This window comes from Rhagoletis pomonella, unplaced genomic scaffold, assembly GCF_013731165.1.
Source record: "Rhagoletis pomonella isolate Grant_MI unplaced genomic scaffold, Rhpom_1.0 Rhpom_scaffold_00001, whole genome shotgun sequence".
NCBI classification, from domain to species: domain Eukaryota; kingdom Metazoa; phylum Arthropoda; class Insecta; order Diptera; family Tephritidae; genus Rhagoletis; species Rhagoletis pomonella.
Window position 1 is genome coordinate 34,097,341 of NW_023458555.1, and position 13,818 is coordinate 34,111,158.

A 13,818-nucleotide genomic window follows, 5' to 3' on the forward strand; every position below is an offset into this window, starting at 1 on the left:
TCGACCCCCGGTTATATGTTATGGGTTCGATCCCGTCGATAACGATGTTTAGCCGCTTTTAGTGTTAATCAGACATTTAGTAACCGGTCCAGTGGCGGATCCAGCAGGGGGCTTTTGGGGGTTAAACTACGTGTCAGTCAGGGGCGGACCCACGGAAGGTGTTTTAATACATAGACGCCATATTATACATACATATGCACCATATTAAAACACCCCCCGTGGGTCCGCCACTAACTGACACGTAGTTTAACCCTCAAGCCTCACGCTGGATCCGCCACTGAACCGGTCCTAAGTATTTACATGACTATTATTGATTGCAAATGGTTTATGAGCAGTCCCCTAGAGATGGCAGATTCAGCCTTATTTACCTATCTCAGCAAGGAGGCGGTGGATTCACTGCTAAAAAGCATTACAACAGTCAGGGAAGTGAGCGTACATTCTGATAGCCAAGCGGCTATGAGGGCATTGAGTTCGTTAGAGGTGCGCTCTAACTTGGTTAAGGAATGTCTGCCATCTCTTTCGGCCGCGTCGGAATACTTCGGCATTAGGCTTATTTGGGTTCCGGAACACAGCAACATTGGGGGGAACTGCATGGCTGACGACCTGGCCAGGAAAGGAACCTGTGAAACGTTATCACCGGATAAAGAGCAGCTGGTGGTGCCATTGATCACTTGCGGTACACTCCTGGATAGATGGGCCTCGTGTCAGCTCAGCGAGCGCTAGGCGAATACCGCGACATGCGCGATCGCAAGGTCATTTTGGCCGAGGGTGGACCGGGGCGGTCGAGGGCACTCCTCACTAAGCCACAGCTCTCACTTCTGGTGAGGGTTTTAATGGGTCACTGTCCTATCGGTATTCACGCAGTAAGGCTGAACATTCTACCGGACCTCTTATGTCGCAATTGCCTGGATGAGGACGAAGTAGAATCACTTCAACACTACCTTCTTAGGTGCCCAGCGTTTTCGAGGCTAAGGTTGAAGTATTTTTGCTCTCACTTTCTAAGTCGCCCCGAGGAGGTCTGGGTATCACAAAGGACAAGCTTACATTGTCTAAGCGAGCTCCGGTTACACGGGGCTGCCACCTTACCTACCCTAGCCAGGCATTCATAGCGTTCCACTTTTAATAAAAAGAACGTACCGCTGCAGTGGATGAACTGATACCCCACTTAATGTATCGTTGTTCTGTAATATGTTATTACGCCTTGTTACGAACACTAAGCGACATTACAGGAATACTCAAATAATTAATGTAGTTGAGAACGTTTAGATAGTTTGTAGATTAACCTAATGATTAGGTGTAAGCTTAACGCCATAATTTCGATACTTTTTTTACTCGGTTCTACATACTTATCCATAATCTAAACATATAGTCCATGTAAAGTGACACATTTAGCATGACAATCCCCCTCCGACCCATTCCCTCTCTCTATCTCTCTGTTTCTTTGACACACCACAAAATTGCATGAATTTGAATACTATATAGGCACGAACAAAAGTTACTAACTTACCCTATGACATGCAAGTACATTAAATAAAAACAAGCACGTTTTAATTTCCGGTACATTTTGGCTGCTAAAGTTTATTGCAACTATTTGTTGTAGTCTCATTTAATTATGTAAGTGCACAAGTAGCAAAAGTTGTTACAAATTCTGTTATTAAATGTAGTAAAAAAGTACCTAAATTCTAACATGCGAATATATAATTATACTAACAGTAGAAAATTATGCGTAAAAATTATTTTAAGTGCGAAAGACGGAATTCGTAAAAAGTTGTTATTTGTTTTTTTTTTGTTGTGTCCGCCATTTCTTTTCTCTCTCTCTCCCACTCTTATACTACGCAACGCACTCACAACTGCGTGAATTTAACGCAACTAATACACCTTGCTGGTATGTTGTGGATATGCCACGACCACTCCACTACAAACATTAACAGGCTGTGGTTGAGGTGACGCAACATACTTTGTTGGTTTTTAGACTCTATGATTGGGATCGCACTGGCGACGATGAATCACTTGGCAGGTTGGCAAATTTTGAGTTTTCGTTCTGACATTTCGTTCATTAATTTAAAAGCTCTTTAAGGACTTCATTTCACGAGTTGTATGTTTAGTTTATCTTTTTTTTTTTGAATATTGTTTGGTTTATGAGTTACAGACATAAATTTTTGTTTCAAATGTGAAAAAGAAACAAAATTTTAAACATATAAATACTTAAAAAAATCAGAGATTCTTTGGAACTCCGTAGCCCAAAAACATTGCATTCCATTTTTCCAATTTTCTGCTGTAAATTCTACTTTAAACTTTTATTTACTTCGCAACTCTATTTCTCTTTAGTTTATTTTATTTAGTCATTTTTCTCTGTTGAGTTCGCCTTTCCTTCATCAACTTTCTTGGGGTGTCCACAGTATACGCATCTTTTCATTTCACAAGCTACTTTGGTTTGTACGTTTCGTGAAACACGAGGCGGCGCCCAAGGTATTCGCTTCTCGGGAATGGCCTACAAAGAGAAGAAGACATTTAAAAGTCACACATTTTGTTTTATTTTATTTTAAAGTTTGGTTTACAATAAACTTGTTAGATCAGTGAGGAGCAGGGAGGTCCTTTACCCTGTGCCCATATAATATAAAGAAATTTTAGGTCTGTATGATTGCCTATGAAATGGACCATTTAGACTCATTCCCTACAAAGAAATCTCTGCGCTTGAGTTATAACAATAGGACGCACGCGAAACAAATTGGAGGAGAAGCTCGACCAAAAACTTAGAAAAAATGTGGGCAACAAATATATGTATATCTTATATTTTATTAGATCCCGAACGTTAAAGCCGTTTGTCTTAGATCTTCCTGAACGCTGGCCACGCAAACGGTGACTCCGTAAAACAGATTGGGCTGTGCCAAAACTGTGTAGCCAGTGTCGATTCTTCACATTTTACCTACATAAAGCCGTAATGTCTTTCTTTCCTAGGACGGTGTATTATATTCTGATCGGGTTTTCAGAATCACTAGGTGGTTTAAAGAATCCTACTTCGTATTTTCTTGATCTTATTGATGCTGAACGCTCTCCAAACGCTAGCTGTTTAGAAACAGCAAATGTACTCGTTGCTGCTACGCAGCCGGACTGAACACAGTCGACATCTGAAGGAACCGTAGATTTGATTACTCGAATATTCCAATATTTCTAAGAGAAAGCAGTTCCCCTCTTCTAGATTGAAAACAACCGACGGCTCAAAGACTGAAAATGGTACTGGAACTGGATGGTAACTTCAGATGCTTTACTGCTTTGGGTGCAATGGCAACCGTCTTTCAATCGGAAGTCTTTGCAATATTGAAAACGGCAGACTGGATGATTGGAGAAAGGTGGCGCGGACACAAAATCAGGACCTGCAGTGACAGCAAAGGGGAAAGGCTGGAAAGTGTCGAATACTATCTCTGTCGAATACTGCCTTAACCGGGTCTCGGATCTTGAACAAACCATTATTTCAGTTTATTTTTGGTTGTTTGCACTCTGAACAGGGTAGTATTTAGTAGGATGTCTTTTGGAACTAATTTCTAACTAAGCCGGCTTCCGTTCCAGTATAATTTCTCCTTGTGGGAGGACATAGTTCCATCAATGTCTAGCCGACTTAGTTTCTCTGGACATACGTGATCTTCGAAGCTTCGTGGGAGAGCGCGATGGTTCTACCAAATGGTGAATAGCAACTACCATAACCTGACCTGGTTAAAAACAAATCGTTTACGCTTAGATTCCAAAGTTATGGCGAGATAGCACATTTCTTACAAAGTAGATGAAAGATGAGTGAACAATTTTGAGAAAGTAGGTCTCGTACTGAGTTGAATGTTGACAAATTCCAGGCGAAGTGTGTGAAGTGTCGTAAGGTTAGGCGCAGATGAAAACATATATATATATATATATATATATATATATATATATATATTCCGTTCGCTAACTTTTAACTTTTGTACCTATACATTTGGAAAAAGCTACTAGGGATTTACTCTGTTCTATATGTACGTGTGAAAAGTCTTCTAAATGATCCATCATACATATATTAGTCCCAAGGATAAGTAGGTATTAAATATAACATAACATTTTGACTGATTAATTTTTTACTCACCACTTGAGTGCGTTCCGGTCGACCACTACAAGTAGGACAACGTTGCACCATTCTTGAGTTAGGCGATTTTAAAGCAATTGGTGCACTAAATGCTTGCTCCACTGAAGATTTCGGACCATAGATGGTTATCAACTTGGGTAGACTAGAGTAGGGGCGTGTTTCAAATAATTTTTCACGATGTAAGAAACTACGGAACATTCCAGAAAGTAATTAGTTTAGTGAAAATGAATTTGGACTAAGCACTCTTGAAATTAATGCTATACTTAGTAGGTATGTACTTACTCTGGTCTCGGCGCCAGCCACAAATCCGACATACGCTTAGTTTGCATAATGTCGCCCAATTTCTGTAACAGCCGCACATTCTCCACTTCAATGCGTTGCAAACGTTCCTTCTCTATCTGCACTTTCTTGGGTTTGAGAATCACATGCGAGTAAATGGGCGGAGTGCGCATATCAATGGCCGGTTTGGCGGAACGTAGATTGGCACGATGATGTTCGTAACGTTGTTGAGTCCAAGGCAAATTCAAAAGCTTATCGCGGCGTGAAATCATTACGATGTTTACAAGTACTAGTTATATGGATGAAGATGAGCAAAGTGTAGCAAAAGTGAAATGTTGTTGACACAATGATTTACAAGCTACTTCACTGGGAGGCTTATCACTTGTTTGGTGTTTAGTAAATACACTGCCTAAATATCTTAACTCAGTACTTGTGTAGACGTCTGTTAAGTCCGTGGGCGTTAAAGGGCAGGATAATTATTGTTTGTTTGCGCTGTTGCTTTGGTTGCTTTGCCACCACGTCCAGGTAGCTATTGGTTATGCTATGCGTATTACGTATTTGTAAAGTGATAAGTGCAAGGGTATGTAAGAATGTTTATGCAGTCATGCCCTTTAATGCTTGGAAACCAGTGTCAAGGACACCAACTGGGTGTTTGTTTTTAGTTGCTGAGGGAAGGTTTTATTTTACTGAATGCCTGTCTATTCTTTCTCAGGTATGCATACATATGTATCTACTTGTACATACATATGTACGTAAGTGTGTCCGTACATATACCTATTTGACATATGTACATACAAAATTATCCTTTGCAGCAGCGTAAGCATTCGTAGATGCATTTTCCACTCCGTCTTTTTCCGATGCTGCAATTCTTAACTTCTTTTTCGTCTAATAATTAATATAAATATTAAGTGCACTCATCTGTATTCGTTCTTGCTTCGGCAGAACATATACTAAAATTGGAACGATACAGAGAAGATTAGCATGGCCCCTGCGCAAGGATGACACGCAAAATCGTGAAGCGTTCCACATTTTTTTGTGAAAATTCTCGAAAGACAATTTTATTTCGAGCGCTTATGTATGTAATATTGGCTATATGTACTTCAATATAATGAAAAAATTAAAAATTGGTATGCAAATATGTATACGAATTTTATTAGGGTGGGCTACAAAACTGGATACTAAAAATCTTGTAGAAAGTCTTAAAAAAAAAGTATAAAATTACCAAACATCGAGGTTCTTGGGGTCACCGTAAATATTATCCGATCGGTGAACAGTTTAAATAGTCATTAAATACATTTCCACATGGCATTTTTTGAATGGCACCGATTTTTCGTCATTTCAATGCCTAACGAAAATTCGGCTTACGGATTTCGAAACCGAAAAATGTATTTGTTCGCTGCATTCTACTATTCCGCGCGTAACGCGCCGTTGTAATTTGTATCCATTCTGTATTCATGCAAGTATTTTTGGTTACTAGAAATATGTGTAGTATATGTATTTGAGGGTTTTCGGAATATATTCTGGCAACATGGATCTAAATCCTGTAAGAGACACGTTAGATTCCATGATCCCATTCTATTGAATGTTTTCAGGAAAGTTAACTTATGGCGTTTTCGTTTCTACAATAAATGCCACCTTCTCATTACCCTCTTCTTAGTATTTGTACGTAGAGGGCAAAGAGAAGGTACAATTTTTCGGAAAGCTCCAAAGACTTAATGAAATTAAAAAAAAAAAATTATATATTTTTCTTTTCAAATCAATAACATCTAAAAATGTAAAGATATTTAAATTTAAAAAATATTAAAAAATAGAAAAAATAAAATAAGTTTCTAAAATCTAAAGAAAATAAAACAAACTTAAGGTAAAAAAATTATAAATTAAAACAAGGGAAAAAGTTAAATAAGTTCCTAAAATTTAAATTAAAAAATATTTTTATTTTTTAATCAATAAAATATAGAAATAAAAAAAAATATTTTGAAAGAAAAAATAATAATTAAAAAAAATATTTCCAAAATTTAAATGCAATTAAAAAAGTATTTTTATTTTTAAAATAATAAAATCTAAAACTAAACCAAGAAAAGGAAAAAATAATTAAAGTAAAAAAATAAAATATGTTTCCAAAGACTAAATGAAATTAAAAAAATTTGTATAGTGCTTTGCTCACTCGGCCATTGATATACAAATGTTTTCTGTCAAAAGAGCCTTTCACCATGAAAGTTGGTAAGGGAGCTTTTCTTGTAAGTCTTTCGTGCCAGAATAAATAAAGTCTTTCAAACTATCTTGCCGGCTGCTTTTCAATTGCCTAACCGCTTCGATTCATGAAGCTTTTATGATTAGGCGCAAACATGATTTTGAATCGTAATCTACAGAGCTTCATTGAAATACATGGGTTCGGCATAAAAGCTTTATACTTTAGTATGCCGAAACGATTACACTATTGTGATTAGGAGCTTAATGTGCGGAGTGCCTAACAAAAGACTTTCTACATCTTAGCCAGTATTGCCCTGTAAGACTACTACATGGTCGTGTAAGGAAACTAATTCGAGTTCTTAGGCTTTTCTTCGCAAGATTAATAGCCCTTCCGCTGTCGTGCTAATGACCAGTACCGAACCAAAGGGTAGCCCTGGTATGCATGGGCGTAGCCAGGTAGGGGCAAGGGGGTGATCGAGCCCCCCCTAACTTTCAAATTTTCCTTATATATATAAAATAGTACCCTGAAATGCCAGCTTAATTTCATTCTGGCTACGCCGATTCTGGTATGCATTCCTAGTCTAATTGAGTTTTACAACTACCTAACAGCATTGATGACGTTTTACAAGACGCCAGGACAGAGCTGTGTGACATGGTGTTTATACAGGACCCCATTAGTTATTCTACGAAGGCATTCACAGGTGCAGAGACCAATTGCGAAAATTTCCAGCTAGGCTGTGGTCGAGCATGTGGCATCTGGTGCTCTTTTCTGAAACCCAGATTGAAAAACGGCAGCCTTAGCGCTGCCATCGTCAAGCTTGTGTTCATTAATGTACATATCTTGGGATCTTGCTATAGTCTAGAATGCTAATTCGTTTATATATTCTAACTTAAGTAAACAAAATTAATTGCGCTTAGAAATTTTAAAGCTTTTTAACAGATATCTTAGTGCGTATTCTCGATTATTGGCTGATTTAAGTGAGCGCTTACTAACTACCGCTAGTTCAAAAGCCTTCAAATATCATTTTTCGCATCTTTATCCTTTAGTTTTCTAACAATTTTCGAAACATTTTTTCAGTTCATCCAAAAATCATGAAATCATGCTTTTAATTTTTTTTCAAAACAACTTGTCCTCGAATCTAAAACCTCTTTTATCTTCCAGAGCCACCATCGAAATTTTCAATGTGATCAAGAGAGGCGTTGTGGATACGGTAATAGGCTGTAGTGACTTTCAATCACCTTTCGCCATTTATTAATCAACATCTCTTTACCATTCGATTCGCAGTGGCTAACCTTGGAAGATGCCAAACATGGGCTCTTACATGTACGCATGCAGTGGTATAAGTTGACTGCCGATCCCAATGACCTACAAGCGGCGCTGCTGGAGACACAACTGCTGCGCGTAACTTCCATGAGCACAGCCCTACTCACAGTCTTCATCGATTCGGCCAAGAATTTAAAGGTTGGTACAATTTTCATATAAAAGGAAAGTATGGCTGCCGCATGCCTTCTAAATATTGCATTACTTCATCTTTCTCCGCGCCTTAGCAAGCTCGCACCAGCTCCAAACCTGATCCCTACCTAATCGCCATGGTTGGCAAGCACAAGGAACAGACTGCCATGATTATGCGCGATGATTCGCCTGTTTGGGAGCAGGGCTTCACCTTCCTTGTAGGCAATCCAGAAAATGAGTCACTTCAAATACGCGTTGTCGATCAGAAGACCGGTAACGATATCGGACAGTATACTTACCCGGTGAACTTGCTGCTACCCAAGAAGAATATGGAGTTGATGTCACAGCCATTCCAGTTACAGAAATCTGGTCCCGAATCGAAATTGATCATGTCGCTCTCACTGCGCATACTCAAGCCTGGCGAGGTGGTAGAAGAGAGCGAACAAAAATCTGCTTCCACAGAGTCTTCGGCAGCGTTAACGCGTTCGAGTTCGGTGAAAACGCCAACGCTGGAGAATGCAAGCAGCAAGGTGTGCAAAAAAACTCATTGCAGCGTTTCCCAAATAAATAAAAAATTCCTAATTATTTGTAACTCTAATATTTTACTTTTCCAACTCCACCCACCAGGAACTACAGTCACCAACCAGCCGCATTTCAGCTGAGTCTCCCATTGTCGAGGAACAGGTCGAGATAATGAAGCCCTCACCCACCGCCACACCCTATTCGGCGGCGCTCGAGTCTGGCGAAGCTGTGCTCACCCATCGCATGCCCGATTTGTCTAGTTCTACTGGCGAGTATGGACTCGGTCGCATGTTGCTTTCTATACGCTACAGCGTGCAGCGTCAAAAACTTACCGTAACTGTGCACAAAATTATGTATCTGCCACTACGCGATCCCTCAAATATACCAGATCCATATGTTAAACTCTATCTACTGCCAGGGCGTAGCAAAGAATCTAAGCGTAAAACTATGGTGATCAAGGACAGTTGCAATCCCGTTTATGAGTCAACATTTGAGTATCTCATCTCCACCGCTGAGTTGGCACAAACCGCACTGGAAGTGACTGTGTGCTCACAAAAGGGCTTCATCTATGGCGGTAGTCCCATTATGGGCATGGTAAGTGTGCGGGCAATTGAAAAACAAAAGTAATGTGTGTGTGACGACCTTTTTCTTGTTTGTTTTTGTAGCTAAGAATTGCTCTAAATGATCCAGAGATATCCACTAATGGTCTGAATTCATGGATGGATCTGCAGCCGGAAATAAAGCACGATTAAGCGGCGGATAGGAAGGACATTTGAACTTAATGGAGTGTGTTTACTAGAGCGAGGCAATTCTAGATAGAACTCCGCTGAGCAGCAAAGTATAACTATTTCATACAAGCAACTAATCAAAATATTGTCATAGTACTTCATTTTTCCAAAATGGTTAAATGGAATGTTTATTTAAAAACTATTTAAAGGGCCTTTTTAAACCGAGATGTTAACTCTCATTCGTTAGCTTTAAATTTGTATACAGCAAATGAACAGTTAACTTCCGAATGTGAGTTGATTATCGCCTGCGAAATCGATCCTTAAGCCTCGCGCACACGGAGAGCTTATAACTGAGCTGAGAGATGAGCTGGTCGGCGTGCTATTAAGCGCTGTTGGAGTTGTGTAAGTATTCAATTGCGCGGATTATCTTAAACACATGCGCTGTATTGTCCTTTCTGCTTGCTGACCAGCTCAGCTATATGTAAGCTCCCTCTGTGTGTGAGGCCTTACTCAGTAAAATAAGAATGTGCTACAAAAAACTGTTGTCCAACATTATATTCAGTGCCTATCACACAAAAGTTTCGTACTATTTCTTTTTAACAAAAAAAAAAAAATTATAAGGCCGGCTCCCTTCAAACAAAATTTTTTCCCCAACAAAATTTTTTTGAATTCGAATTATGATATGTATTAACTTGAAAAAAGCGGCCCTAACGCTTTCGAATACACAAATTATATTTTTATTAAAAAAAATATTTTACTAAAAATTTATTTTTTTATAACGTATAAAATTTGTTTGTTTTGTCGTAACTAACAAATCAACGTAGTAGAAAAGAAGTATTATTTACTTTTTTAACTTTTTTTTGATCTTTCAACAAATTTAAAATTTTGGAGCAGAAAAATTTTTCGAAATAATTTGTAAATTTTTGGCATTTTCTCATTAATCCAGGTGTTTAAGCAGCATTTTTTGTAAATATATAAAATTTATGATAAAGCTAAAAATTTATTTAAAACGTTTGTTTTAGCAAACACAGAATTTTTAAGAAAAAGGATCTTTTATTTAAATCATCTCAAAATTTTATAAATTTTTTAGTCTATCCAGAATGTTTAAGAACACCAAATTTTCTGTGCTACATTTTTTTTATTAAAAAAAAGTTTTAAGGCAAGTAAGGTTTTTACTCCAATTAGATTTATTTAAATGGAAATTTTAATTGCTATTTTCAAAACTAAACAATAAAAATATCAAAAAAAAAAAACAATTTTGTGTCAACTTAAGACGTAAGTCCAGCATTTCCTAATAATATTGATTTATGTATGTAAATAATAAATCTAATTCAAATTCGATTTATGTATTTGACTTGAAATTTTAATTGCTATTTTCCAAACCAAACGATAAAAATATCTTAAAAAAAAACAATTTTGTGTCAATTTAAAGACGTAGGTCAAGCATTTCCTAATAATATTTATTTATGTATGTGAATAATAATTCTTTATGTAACTATTTTTTTTATTTTTAACACTAAATAATTCACGTCCAATATCTGTCAATATCGAATTTATAAGAATCTCGATTTGTTTTTTTTTTCTAATTTCGTTGATCAAAAACACGACTATGTGCCTTTTCCACCACTGTGTGTGTAGAGTGCACAATCTTTTTGTGAAAATAAATACGAAACTGTTAAGCTTTCATAAAAGTGTAATGTTTTAAATGTTTGTTACTAAACTTAAGAACAATAAATTTAAAAAACAAACTCAATGTAAATTTGAACCAAAAAGGTTTATTTAAAAAAATCTGTAATAATAATGTAATAAAAAAATAATAAAGTGAATTAATGAACAAAACGGCGATCTTCAAACTCTTTTTTGAATGGCAGATGTTGGGGGTCAATGTTTCTAGTTGAACTGGGTATTAAATTTGTTAGATCGCTTTTAAAGAGATCGCCCACAGCTGGTAAAAGCTTCCTGAGTTGCTCAAATAATGCTCCCCCACGCTGCACAGTAGTTCAAAACTGGAAAAAAATCAACGCGAGCTATAAGCCACTTGCAACTTGCACTTTGTTGTTTAGTACAACATTTAATGGTCTATAAAACTGCATAAGCAAAATTTTTTTAAATACTCAAAAAAAAATTTTATTTAGGAGAATTTTTTTTAAACATTTCAAATTTTTCTTCTGAATTTTTTTTTCGTTTTAGGGGAACTCAAAAATGGTTTTCAACAAGTTTTTTTTTTGCAAAAATTGAACATCAAAAATCTGACTCAGTGAAAATCGTACAGTAATTTTTTTCCATTTCTTGTGAAATTTAAATAAATCATAAAAGCCCAGTTACCCACGGACGTAAAACGTATAACTTGTCAGCTGACCCGATTTATCTTATTGGATCTAAGTATTAACGAAAATTCACCACCGCTTGACACTCACCACCGCCTCAAATTTTATATGTTTCTACGCACTTCTACGGTACGCTTCGTACACGTTCGTGGGGTAACCACGTTCTAACACAAATTTCTACTATTTGCACTGACACTCACTGTATGCACATTAGGGTGGTTCAAAGGAAGTAAAGTCCGAATTTCAATGCTCTCACCCCCAAAAATTATTCTATATCGTAAAAACTATACCCATCTTATTTTTTCGGCCGCTGTGATGTAGTGGTAAGCAGTGCGCGCTTTCACTCATCAGCACCTGGGTTTAACCCTCGTCAAAGCAACATCGCAAAAAAATTTGAAAAAGGTTTTTTCTTAACAGCGGTCGTCCCTCGGCAGGCAATGGCAAACCTCCGAGTATATTTCTGCCATGAAAAACAGCTTCTCATAAAAATGCAATCGGAGTTCGGAGTCGGCGTAAAACTGTAGGTCCCCCGCTTTGTGTGACTATACCAAGGCGCACGCCACAAGTTGGAGGAGAAGCTCAGTCAAACACTAACATATGTGTAAGCGCCAATCTATTATTAATATTATTATTATCTTATTTTTTTTCGGTCCAAGTTCCCATGTGTTTTATCTGAAAAAAAATTGGAAGAAATGGTATAGAATCCTTGAAAATTTGTATGTTGCAAACGGCAACTTTTTTCTCACCAGGAGTTGTTTATTTAACCATTGCTTAATATATATTAACTATTTCTTATGGGTCCTCGAAAACCCCCCAAAAAATGCAATGTGGGGACCCCATAGTTAATAAAAAAAAAAATGGTAAAATTGGGTATTATTTCTGGAAGTCTCCTGAAGAGAAACAGAGTTTGCCGATTGATAAATATTGATTTTCAAGGATTCTATAGCATTTCTGCGGATAAAAGTTGTTTCATCATATAAGAAACATAGGAAACTTTGAGCGCTTTGAGCTACTTCTACATTTTTTTTTTTTTCATTTTAAAAACGAGGGTATAGTTTTTTCGATAAAGAGAAATCCCAGAAGCTGAGAGCATTGAAATTCCCACATACATTTGGACCACCCTAATGTACCTACATACATACTATCAATCAAGTCTAGTCTAAAAAAGTACATCTAGGGAGATGAAGATCCTATTGGTGGGTACTATTGCCCTTGTGATGTAGCCTTTACCACATCACTATTAAATGTTCGAATTCAAAACTATTTGAAATAATAAAAGAACTCTGCCTGATCACGAAACAAAAGGTAAAAAATTAAAAGAAAATTAAATTAAATTAAATTATACATATGTATGTATGCACATGTCGTACCTTTGATGCAGAGTGTCATAATCTAAGTTGAGCTAAGTATGCTGAAATGACTGCCACCCCTTCTTCTAAGTTAAGTTACGATATGCACTTACAAACATATTTATGTACAAAAGAAATTTGTTCCTACATACATACTTACATTAGTGCATTCTTTCCATTAACTTGATTCATGTTTATTAACAAAAACTTTTGGAAATCCCTTCATTTTAAATATTTCAGGCTATCAAATAAGCAAGCTAAAAATTTAATTCTTCATTATTTAAAACATATACAGCAACCCTGTACTCTGTACTCATTAGCAGCACAACTATTCCCATTGCTATTTATAGCTGTTCTCACCAGCTGCCTGCATCGCTGAAGCGTGGTTGTTATTGTTGTTGCTAAAAGCAGAATAGCTTCATGGAAGTTGTGTAGGTTTTTATTCGGCACAAATGTTTTATTGTAATTCGTAGACGCTTTTTCGTGTGTTTGTGGTTATAAGTACTAAGTTAGTTTACTGGTACTTGTTCTTGCTTCGGCAGAACATATACTAAAATTGGAACGATACAGAGAAGATTAGCATGGCCCCTGCGCAAGGATGACACGCAAAATCGTGAAGCGTTCCACATTTTTTTGTAAAAATTTCTTTTTACTTGCTTTGGAAAAATTGCAACTTTTAATTCGTAACTTATTTACAGCTGGTCTTTTCAGAAATTTAATTTAATTCAAGTAAAACAATAATTTTTTACTTAGATTGCTTTCGGGAAACTGGCTATTAGTGTGCCTCCTATTGTAAAAGTTTTTCTTTAATTTTTTTTTAACTTTGCAATTATTTTGTAAAAAATTTCCCAACGTTATTGGT

The 13,818-nt window shown here is 36.8% G+C and overlaps 2 protein-coding genes and 2 non-coding genes across 9 annotated transcripts in view; 3 read left to right on the forward strand and 1 right to left on the reverse strand.

The window, feature by feature from the left end:
- LOC118743133 (extended synaptotagmin-2-B) overlaps positions 1–10,271 on the forward strand; it is a 179,653-nt gene extending 169,382 nt beyond the window's left edge. For all 6 annotated transcript variants that reach the window (XM_036475667.1, XM_036475658.1, XM_036475687.1 and 3 more), the window contains exons 8-12: positions 7,740–7,788; positions 7,863–8,039; positions 8,126–8,560; positions 8,658–9,146; positions 9,218–10,271. In XM_036475667.1, coding sequence (XP_036331560.1) covers positions 7,740–7,788; positions 7,863–8,039; positions 8,126–8,560; positions 8,658–9,146; positions 9,218–9,304 — 1,237 coding nt within the window. In that variant the 3' untranslated portion in view covers positions 9,305–10,271. The remainder of the gene's footprint in view (positions 1–7,739; positions 7,789–7,862; positions 8,040–8,125; positions 8,561–8,657; positions 9,147–9,217) is intronic.
- LOC118743169 lies at positions 2,163–6,117 on the reverse strand. Its single transcript, XM_036475704.1, has 3 exons — positions 4,391–6,117; positions 4,109–4,295; positions 2,163–2,491 (listed from the first exon to the last, which is right to left on the reverse strand). The coding sequence occupies exons 1-3, from the start codon at positions 4,657–4,659 to the stop codon at positions 2,339–2,341; spliced, it is 609 nt and encodes a 202-aa protein (XP_036331597.1). The 5' UTR covers positions 4,660–6,117; the 3' UTR covers positions 2,163–2,338.
- On the forward strand, positions 5,314–5,420 carry LOC118752595. Its single transcript, XR_004994718.1, has one exon. It is a non-coding gene; the product is annotated as a U6 spliceosomal RNA (small nuclear RNA).
- A 3,211-nt stretch (positions 10,272–13,482) lies between the features above and the next one.
- Positions 13,483–13,589, forward strand: LOC118752603. The gene has a single exon (XR_004994719.1). It is a non-coding gene; the product is annotated as a U6 spliceosomal RNA (small nuclear RNA).
- The last annotated feature ends 229 nt before the right edge of the window (positions 13,590–13,818 follow it).

Bases quoted from the DNA above. Each gene is read 5' to 3' on its own strand.
- LOC118743169 (XM_036475704.1), bottom strand. From the start codon at position 4,659: ATGATTTCACGCCGCGATAAGCTTTTGAATTTGCCTTGGACTCAACAA. The intron at 4,296-4,390 runs GTAAGTACATAC...AATGTTCCGTAG, and splicing joins TGGCTGGCGCCGAGACCAGA to TTTCTTACATCGTGAAAAAT. The intron at 2,492-4,108 runs GTGAGTAAAAAA...TTCTCTTTGTAG, and splicing joins GACCGGAACGCACTCAAGTG to GCCATTCCCGAGAAGCGAAT.